This window comes from Arvicanthis niloticus, chromosome 1 (assembly GCF_011762505.2).
Source record: "Arvicanthis niloticus isolate mArvNil1 chromosome 1, mArvNil1.pat.X, whole genome shotgun sequence".
In the NCBI taxonomy this organism is placed as follows: domain Eukaryota; kingdom Metazoa; phylum Chordata; class Mammalia; order Rodentia; family Muridae; genus Arvicanthis; species Arvicanthis niloticus.
Window position 1 is genome coordinate 17,893,159 of NC_047658.1, and position 10,314 is coordinate 17,903,472.

The window sequence follows — 10,314 nt, forward strand, 5'->3', positions numbered from 1 at the left end:
GTAGCAGCCAACACAACCTTCTGTAACTCTAGTTCCTGGGGATTGGATGCCTCTGCCTCCAGGGGCACCTACACTGGTACACAAGCTCACACATGTAAGCATACACATACAACATTTTAAAAATTAAAAGAACTTTAAAACTCCCTAAGTCACTTTTGAGAGACACCCAGAGTAGATATCTGGTCTCCACACGCACAGGTGCATGTGTGTGCAAATTTAATTTATTTTAATGAGTAAAACTAGAATTAATTAACCGGGTGTTGTTGGCACACACCTTTAATCCCAGCACTTGGGAGGCAAAGGCAGGTAGATCTCTGAGGCCGAGGCCAGCCTGGTCTACAGACTGAGTTCCAGGGCAGTCAGGGCTACACAGAGAAACCCTGTCTTGAAAACAAAACAAAAGAATTCAACTCACACTCTAGACTTCATGTCATGACAACCAGGTCCAAGACCTTCCCAGTCCGTATATGCTAACAGAAATCCAGATCCAAGGTGGTACGGCGGCACACACCTGTCTGCCCAGCCGTTGGGAGGCTGAGGCAGAAGGATCTCAAGTCCAAACTCAGATCGGCCTGAGCTTCTTTTAGCAAGACCCTGTCTCTAAATAACACAAAGAACAAAAGCTCCAAAAGTCTCTCCAGGGTCCAAGAAGCATGGCTTTAAAAACCAGCTTCCACAGTTACCCAGAATTTCAGGCTCTGTGCTACATTGTCCTCCTGTCCCCTCCCTCTGAAGGAACTGCCCCTGGGTGGAATTTCTCGTTGCAGACTCAGACAGTGTCTTCAGACTAATAAACGCTCATTAGAAGGACCTGTCTCACATCCCACCTGTCACCATGGCGTCCAGCCTGTAAACCTGACCCTCCACTGCCTCTCTCTCCACTCTACCCAGCCCCACCCCGAGACCCAGGCTAGGGTAGGAGCTTATAAATGCAGGCTTTCGGGTGTCTGCTCCCCTTCTGGCATCCCAGCTGCCCTGGATGTCACTGGAGGACGCGAAGGGGGTGAGATCTTTAAGAGAGAACTTGGGAAAGTGGGTGGGAGTGGAGAGGGGACCCTGAAAATGCATTGGTGTCCAGGAGGCAAACACTACCCTGGATGGCCAGTTGTCAAGGGATTTGGGTCTTCTGTGTCCTTTTCCTGTAGCTTCAAGTTGAATTTGAACCAAGAAAATGTCTCGAGGCTTTTAGAAAGAGCCTAGGCTGAGGGGGGAAGAAGGAGTAGGGTGAATTGGGAGGACGTCCCTGAAAACACTTGTCAGGGGGCCAAGAACATGGTCAGCAGTTATCACAGGTCAAGTCAGTTTAGAACAACCTACCTAAAGTGTTCCCAGTGCCAGGTGCCACACTGGACAGAGCTGGGGACAGGAGGGTCTGACCTGACTCCATCCTCCTTGAGGATAGGGGTGGGGAGAAGCCAGGTCTCAGAAGCTACAGTCACTGCTACCATGCAGGGGCAGGACAGATGCCATAGAATCTTAATGATATCCCCTCAGGATTACCATGTCTTGGTCTTCCAAGGTTTCCAAGGTCTTTCAGGCTGAGCTGAAAGAGTAAATAGCAAGATGAGAAGGACTTGAATTCACTCCCCCAAGCTTCCTGAGGTCTCTCCATGAACCAGACGCTAACACTGGGTGGTACCTGGGAATCTAGTGTCAGCCCAGTGGGGTCTGCTTAAAAGGAGTTCTCAGCCTGGTGAGGAGACATCACAGAGTCTGGGGAGGAAAGGAGGTCAGAGAAGGTCAAGAGGAGGGACAAGCTGAGCCAAGTCTGGTATAAAACAGTAAGCCAAAGTCCAGCACTGGCTATGCCTAGGGCAAGGTCACAGAGACCCAGCTGGGCAAGCTGGAAGGGGAGGAGGCATTTCAGCCTTTCTAAGTACTGCTGAGGACATGGGACTTCATTTAGGGGCTATCAGAAGTCCATGGGAGACTGTGAGCAGGAGAAAGAAGTCCTCAGCTCTGCTGTAGACAGGCCCTGTAGAAGCCAGATGTGGTAGTGAAAGCCTGTCATTCAACACCCAAGAGACTAAGGCATAAAGGTGGAGAGTTCAAGGCTGGCCTGGGTAACTTAGTGAAACCCTGTCTCAAAAATGAATAGTAAAAAGAGGGCTAGGGAGTTAGTTTGGTGGTGGAGGGCATTTCTAGAATTCATCAATAAGGGACAAAAGGTGTGGCTCAGTGCAGTTATCCAGCTGAGGTCAGTATCCCACCCTGACCCTTTTACCCAGGAGGAAGGAGAGAGGAAAGAAAGAAGGAAGGGAAGGAGGGAAGTAAGCTCTCTAGGGCTTTGTATACAAAGGACCTACTCCTGTAGGACAGACTACAGGAGTGCTAGGCTAAAGGGGACCCAGGAGTCTGTCCCCATGGGAAGCTGAATAGAGTCCTGATCCAGGGCCATGGGGATATGAGAGAGACCCAGGCGATTATTGAATAACACTGGGGTCTGCCAATTCAGAAAGGAACAAAGGCCCCTCCAGAGATAGGGACCAGGAGGGAGGGAACACAGGTGGAGGCTGAAGGAGATGGAAGAGAGGACAGTAAAAGTAAGTCTTAGTCTAACACCATGCTGTACATTTGTCCTCTCAACAGTCAGGAGGCTGAGGCTGGAGGATCATGAGTTTGAGGCCAGCCTGGGACATAAACACTGTCACAAAAGACAAAAGAAAAGTGTGTCCCACACAGGGGATACACTTCTATCTACAGAAGGGTGACAGGGACAGATGGATTCGGCCTTACCCAGTTTTTATCATCCCTGCCTCTCAGATCTCTAAGACCTGGACCTTGCCCTGCAATGTGGCTTCTTCTTGCTTTCGTCTTGCTGGTGTCTGCAGGTGAGGGGCACCAAAGTCAGGTACTGGTCTGATAAAATAGGGTGCTCCTTTCCCCAGAGAATCTGCACCCTGGGACCTGCCAGCCCGTACTGCACCCACAGACCTCTTATGACCCTATTCCCATTTCTACCTGAGCCACCAGCTAAATGTCCCTGGATCCTCAATCCTGAGTCACCAGAAGTTCTGGGCCACTTGAGGCCGTGAACCTGAGTTCTAAGGATGATCTTTCTTGCCATGTAACCTTGGGGAAACTCTTTTATCTCTCTGGGCCTCATACCCATGAGAGATAAAAGTGCTTTATACCCATGACAGTCATGGTGAAGTCCCAATCACATCGTGTAGGTGATACTCGGGACAAGCAATCAGGATGGTTGAGACACCAAGAGAGCTTGGGATCTAGGTTTGAATCCTGTGGCTACCAGTTCTCCAACACTGCAAGTCTGGTTTTCCAACCATAGGACGGAGGCAAGTGTCTTCCCTAAGAATTCAATGTGGTGCTCTATGAGCTGTGTGAGCAGGATGGGACAATTCGGACACTCCAGGCAGGTGCACAGCATTTCCACATAGCAACCGTGTGAGGCAGAGGACTTGGGGAAATGGTCCAGTAGGTAAAGTGCTTGCTGTGGAAGTGTAAGCGTCTGAGTTTAGTCTACATGAAAAGCCCAGCAGAAAGCCTGTAAAATCCCAGAGCTGGGAGGTGGAAACAGAGGGCTCCCTGGGGCTTGCTGGACATCCAGTCCAGACAATCTACAAGCTTTAGGTTTAGTGAGAAAACCTGTCCCCCAAAATAAGGTCGGAACTTTTGAGATGATACAGATGGTACTTGCTGTCAGGCCTGAATAATGGAGTTCGGGACCTCTACAGTGGAAAGACAACCCATATTGTCTTCATTTACTAGGGAGCAGGTTGGAATCAGGGATGGCCACTAAACCAAGGTCACCCTGGGTGACAGCCCAACTCCAGACCAACCTCTACCACACATCTTGTGGAAATTTTCAATGTAACCTGATGCTTTCTGCCCTGGAGAGAATTGGAGGGGTGTCCACTAATGATCCTCCTGTTACCCACATGACCTCTGCCCAGGACTCACAGCCTTCCCCCAAGGCAGGCAAGCCTCCCCCTGGGCTCTCCCTGTGCTCTGCCTCGGCTGTCTGCTGCACCAAGCCAGAGCCTCCACCCTCCTCCAGCTGGGACTGGCTGGGTGCAGCTCAATGCCCATCTGTTCAGCCTGTGCCCTCCTCCACAGGGCAACCTCACCCTTCCTCTGTTAAGCCCCTCAACTGCCACATCCGCATTCCCGTGGGCCTCCTGGGCCCTTTGGCCCTATTCCTGACCTTCAAAGGTGGAGGGGAGAGAGTAGACAGTTGGCTTGGTTGTAACAGTCCAGCCCAGAAGTAAGTGTCTGTCATGATCTTGACCTTGGAGGAATGGGACAAGCACATTGTTCAGTATAAGGAACTATGGCTTCAAATGTCCTGATCTCTCTCTCTCCCTCCCTCCCTCCCTCTCTCTTTCTCTCTCTCTCTCTCTCTCTCTCTCTCTCTCTCTCTCCCTCACTCTTTCCCTCTCTCTCTCTCTCTCTCTCTCTCTCTCTGTGGGGGGGATGTGCGCACGCACGTGCATGTCTTCTTGTGTGGAGGCATGAGCAAGGTCCCCCCACTTCCCAACCTTGTGAACTTCAAAGAGTATGCTTAAACATTAGTGGTGCTGTCTCCCCTGTCTGTGCTCTCCTGCTAGGTGTCTTTGACCTTAAAATCTCAGCTCTGTATCTGGTGGGATCTGAATGTGGTCTGGGTTGGTGGAGGACTGTCCGTATCTGAATATTCACCCTATAGGTGAGAATCTGAGTCCCTGGGTTCTACAAAATGGCTTGTAGGTAAAAACACATTTTTTCATTATATGCACATGTATATACATCCAGTTTGTGCACATGCATGTCAGGCGCTGTCTGCCTTGTTTTGTTTTATTTTGTGTGTAGGAGTGTTTTGTCTGCATTTATGTATGTGCACCATATATGTGTGCCTTGTGCCCTCGGAGGGCATAAGAGGTTATCAGATCCCCTGGAACTGCAATTACAGATAGTCATGAGCCACCATGTGTGTGCTTGGAATTGACACTGGACCCTCTGGAAGAGCAGCCAGGGCTCTTAACCAGTGAGCCATGTCTCCAGCCCCACTTTAGTTTTTTGACAGTTTGTCGATGGCCCAATGCTCACTGGTTAGGCCAGGCTGTCTGGCCAGAGAACTCCAGGGATCTGATGGTCTGCAAGCACTGGAGCTTATGGAGTTATACGCATACACCACCATGCCTGACTTTTTTACTGAGGTGCTTGGAATTGAGCACGGAGCCTTGTGCTTTCAAGGCAAGGACTTTACCAACTGAGTCATGTCCCGGCCTTGTGGTTTTGACGTTGGCTGTTGTAACTAGGTCTGTGCAGATGTCTGTCATACTTTAGCTCTACCTGCCGTCACCAATCTGAACATCCACATGGACATCTCCATAAATAAATTGTGTCCTTTGCTTAAAGTAACAAATGTAATCCCAGGACCTGAAGGACTGAATAGAGAAGGCTGCCACGCTTTCAGACCACCCTGGTTACATCACAAGTTTTAAGCCAGGCTGTGCAACAGAGTGAGACCTTGCCTCAAAACTCTGAATGAATAGATCAATTCATAATGTTACAAGGAGTTACAATGTGCCAGGCACAATTCACCACACATACAGACACCCATAGGCCTCTTCTCATCTTCATAGCCATCCCACCTTTTACAACTGGGAAAACCAAGCAACAAGAGTCCAAAGCCTGGCTAGGGAGACAGTTCAGTCAGTGAGCTGCTTACTGTACAGGTTTGTGGATCAGAGTTTGACCCTCAGAACATGTCTTAAGCTGTACGAAATGCAGCACTGGGTAGCACTGACACCAGAGATGGTCCTTGGACCCCCCATGCGCATGCGCACATGCAAACACAGGCGTCGAGGCCTCAAGACAAGTACAGACAGCAATTATCAAAACCAGAATACAGAACTTCAAGACAAGTGGGAGTGTGTGTGTGTGTGTGTGTGTGTGTGTGTGAGAGAGAGAGAGAGAGAGAGAGGTATGTATACTCACCTATGCATTGCGAGTAGAAGCCAGGCGTTAGCATTGCGTATCTTCCTCTGTCACTTCTTCTTATTTATTTCTCTTTGTTTTAAAGATTTATCTCCTTTTTAATTGTGTGTGTGTGCGCACACGCGCATGTGCGCGAGTGTGTGCCCATGTGTGTGAGTGTGTGCCCATGTGTGTTTGTAGGTTTTCCTGAAGGCCAAAAGAAGATGTCAAATCCCCTGGAGCTAGAGTTACAAGTTGTGAGCTGCCAGTTGATGCTGGAAACTCTAAACAAGCCCTCAGCAAAAGCAATCTGAGCTCTTAATCCAAGAGTCATCCAAACTTGGGGGTCTTCAGGCAGCAAGCGCCTTACCCAGGAGCCATCCCCAAACCCAAGCAGGATTTCTTAATGAACAAAAGGAGAAGGACCTGGGCTAAGCTTGTAAAGATAGGGTGAGGAGGGGACTGGAATCCTGAAAAGTCGGGCCTCAGGAGAGATCTTCTACCTGTGTCTCCCCACAGCGCAGGATGGTGACAAGGAGCTAGAAGGCGAGGAGTGTGTGCCTCATTCGCAGCCTTGGCAAGTGGCCCTCTTCGAACGCGGCCGTTTCAATTGCGGTGCTTTCCTCATCTCCCCGCACTGGGTGCTGACTGCTGCCCACTGTCAAACCCGGTATAAAGGAAGGGGGCGAGGAATCCTGCAAGGGTATGGGGGAGGTTGTGTGGGGTGTGGCTGCAACTGGAAACTTCTAGGTTTGGGGTGCATAGACTATGGGGCTTTGGTGGGGAAGTAACCCAAGTTCTTGGTTTCTGAAGGATGGGTAGGCTGGAGGTGAAGGCCCTGGGTGGGAAGGGGAGTAGATTCTGACGCTGTAGGTTTCTAATGGAGAGAGAAAAGGACCACAAATGGCCATCTTTCAGGCCCCGATAGAGGAGGGGTCTAGGCGGTGAGGATTTTCTATTCTGAAGGAAGGAAAGGGGCCAGACCTGGAGGCTACGTTCCACATGTGCGCCTCATTTGGGACTCCTAGTTTGTTTTCTTTCTTTCTTTCTTTCCTTCCTTCTTTCTTTCTTTCTTTCTTTCTTTGTTTTTATTTTGTTTGTTTGTTTGTTTGAGATAGAGTCTCATCGTATAATCAGTTTGCTTTAGAACTCACTCTGTAGACCAGGCTGGTCCACAACTTAAAGAAATCCACCTGCCTCTACCTCTGCCTCCCAAGTGTGATGAACCATCACACCCTAAAACTCCTGGGTCCTGAAGGGGTCATGGTTGGAACCACTGGCTTCAAGGACTTGAGAAAAGGAAAAAGTTCTCCAAAGATCCCAGGTTATCCACTCTGATCACTTTGTCTACTCCTGCTCACTCACCCAGCTTCATGAGAGTGCGTCTGGGCGAACACAACCTTCGCAAGTTCGACGGCCCAGAGCAACTGCGCTCAGTCTCTCGCATCATCCCACATCCGGGCTACGAGGCTCGCACCCACCGCCATGACATCATGCTGTTGCGACTTTCCCAGCCTGCCCGGCTGACACCCCAGGTGCGTCCTGTGGCGCTGCCCACACGTTGCCCCCTTATCGGTGAGGACTGCGTGGTGTCAGGCTGGGGGCTGTTATCCGACAACAAGCCTGGGGCCACAGGGAATCACAAGTCACAAGGTGAGTGGGAGGATGGGGCTGGATATAGGAATTCCAGCAATGCTGTCCTCCAGGGTTCTTGAATGGAGGAGACAAAGACCAAAGGGATTGAATATACTCAAAGCCTCTGTCCTCCTCAGTGAGACTCCCCGATACGTTGCATTGTGCCAACATCAGCATTATCTCTGAGGCATCTTGCAACAAGGACTACCCGGGTCGCGTGTTGCCCACCATGGTGTGTGCCGGTGTCGAGGGCGGTGGCACGGACTCCTGTGAGGTTAGAGACAAGAGGGGACTTTGGGTAAAAGGAGGGAATGGGGTGTATCCCAGCTTGGTTTGCTGTTGCTGTGATAAAATACTCTAACCAAAAGCAACTTGGGGAGGAAGGAGTTTATTTAGCTTACAGCTTATAGTTCACCATTGAGGGAAGTCAGAGCACGATCTCGAGTGTGACTCTAAAGCAGAAACCATGAAGGGTTGTTGTTTGCTGGCTTGCTTACTGGCTCCTGTTCAGTCTTCCCCACCCCCACCCCCATACGTGTATGTGTTTTTCCTGCATGTATGTCAGTGCATCACATGTGTGTAGGCATCACATGAAGCTCAGAAGACAGAAGAAATTACAGATGGTTGTGAATTGCCTTGTGGGTGCTGGGAATCAAACCTGGGTCCTATGCAAGAACAACCAGTGCTCTTAATCGTCGACCCATCTCTCCATGTCCAATCCTCAATTTCTCATACAGCCAAGGCCCATTCACCTAGGGATGGTGCCACTCCCAGTGGGATGGATCCTCCTACATTGACCAACAATCAAGACAACTTCCAACAGACATGCTCTGGGCAACCTCTCAATTAAGACACCTCAGATGATCCTAGGCTGTGTTAAGTTGGCAGCTGAATTAAGACAGAATAGAACAAGAAGGGTTACTTGAATTGTCTTTGCTTTGGGCCAGAGACAGTGCTGTATTTAGGTATGGGATGAAGTTCCGGGATCAGTTAGAATCATGGTGAGGTTGAAAGTGGGCTTAGAGATGTGGGCATGGGGTAGATTATACAGTCTGGGGAGGCCCACGTGGAGGGGGTGAGTTTGTTCTGACTCAGAATGGGGAGGGTACTGTGGTTGGCTTTGGATGGTGTGGGTTTGTGGGAGTGGGGGGTAAAGAATAAGAAAGATTAGAGTTGGGCTGTGTTTGGAGAGCCCAGGTTTACTTTGGTTTTGGATAAGGAAGATAAATTTCTGAAGGCGTCTGACTTGAACTGAGTGAGGCTGGGGACTGAACACGGAGGACTGAGTTCTCTTGGGTTGTGTTGAATCAGAGGAGGCTTGGATTGGTTTGGGCTAATGTTGGCCTTTCCTGGGCTGGGGCTGGCTCGGGGTTTCATTTAAATGAAGAGTAGTTAGTTAGAATAAGGGTGACAGTGGGTTGGGGTGTAGCTCGGTTGGTAAAGCTACCTAGGTTCCATCTCCAGCACCACAGAAAGCAGGCATGGCATTGCACACCCATTGCCCCAGCCCTTGGGAGGTTGAGGCAGAAAGAGCAAGTGTGCATCCTTTCACTACATGGAATGAAATATTGAGGAAAACCCCTCCCTGTTCCCACAGGGTGACTCTGGAGGACCCTTGGTCTGCAGGGGTGCCCTGCAGGGCATTGTATCCTGGGGTGATGTTCCCTGTGACACTACCACCAAGCCTGGAGTCTACACAAAGGTCTGCAGTTATTTGGAGTGGATCCGGGAAAATATGAGAAGGAACTGACTCATTGGCCCACCACCTACATCCCTCATGGACCACCTGGGACTCTGACCAACAATCCCCCATAGCTGGCCAGCAGCCCCATTCCTACCCGAGACAGAGCTGAACCCCTCTGCATATCAACATATTCAGTTAGCCAGTGCCTCTCCCCTCCTGATGTCACCTGCTTAACATGAAGAAAACAGTGTTGGTGGAGTGGTGGGGTGGGTCTTTGATCCCAGCACTCAGGAGTTAGAGGCTGGTAGATCTCTGACTTTGAGGCCAGCCTGGACTACAAAGTGTGTTCCAGGATAGCCAGGGCTACACAGAGAAACCTTCTCTAAAAAAAAAAAAAAAAAAAAAAAAAAAAAAAAAAAAAAAAAAAAAAAAAAAAAAAAAAAAAAAAAAGAAAGAAAGAAAAAGAAAAAAGAAAAAAAAAGAAAGAAAGAAAGAAAGAAAATGGTGTTGATCCATAGCGTTGATCCAACTTTCTCTGTAAGGGTGTGACTTTCTTTCTTTAGGGTATTGTTGTGGTAAATAATATTTGGGGGTCTCTACACCACCTTAGATCATTCAGTTCACAAATAAAAGACACAAAACCTTTATATTTACAACAAACCTTAATTCACTACAGCTGGGCTGATATCAGCCCTCTATGCTATTTTGTCCACTTCTGTCAGTAACCCTGAGATGTGACTGGCCGTGTTCCACCTGGGCCACTCCTACTCCAAGGGGCCATCCCTCATGGCCGTGAGCTCATGAACCACCTACCCCATGGCGACTTCTTTCTTCTCTCGTGTCCTCCTTCTGTTCTCATGGCCCCTACCTGAGACCCCAAGCCCAGGAACTTCCAGACCTGCCTATCTCCTGCCTACAGGTTGTGGGCATCTTTATTAATCAATCATGGATAACTTGGAGGGGGGAGCAAGGTTTACACAACAAAAGCTGGTGTATGTGAGGATCCACTGGTCTTGGAGCAACCAGATTTTGGGGTACGGAATTTAGCACTGAGTATAATCAGCACTAGACCAACC

At 49.5% G+C, this 10,314-nt stretch overlaps 1 protein-coding gene across 1 annotated transcript; it reads left to right on the top strand.

Moving 5' to 3' along the window:
• The first annotated feature begins 2,791 nt into the window (after nt 1–2,791).
• On the top strand, nt 2,792–9,535 carry Klk15 (kallikrein related peptidase 15). Its single transcript, XM_034517805.2, has 5 exons — nt 2,792–2,831; nt 6,439–6,589; nt 7,289–7,572; nt 7,692–7,828; nt 9,152–9,535. The coding sequence occupies exons 1-5, from the start codon at nt 2,792–2,794 to the stop codon at nt 9,302–9,304; spliced, it is 765 nt and encodes a 254-aa protein (XP_034373696.1). The 3' UTR covers nt 9,305–9,535.
• Nucleotides 9,536–10,314: the final 779 nt, after the last annotated feature.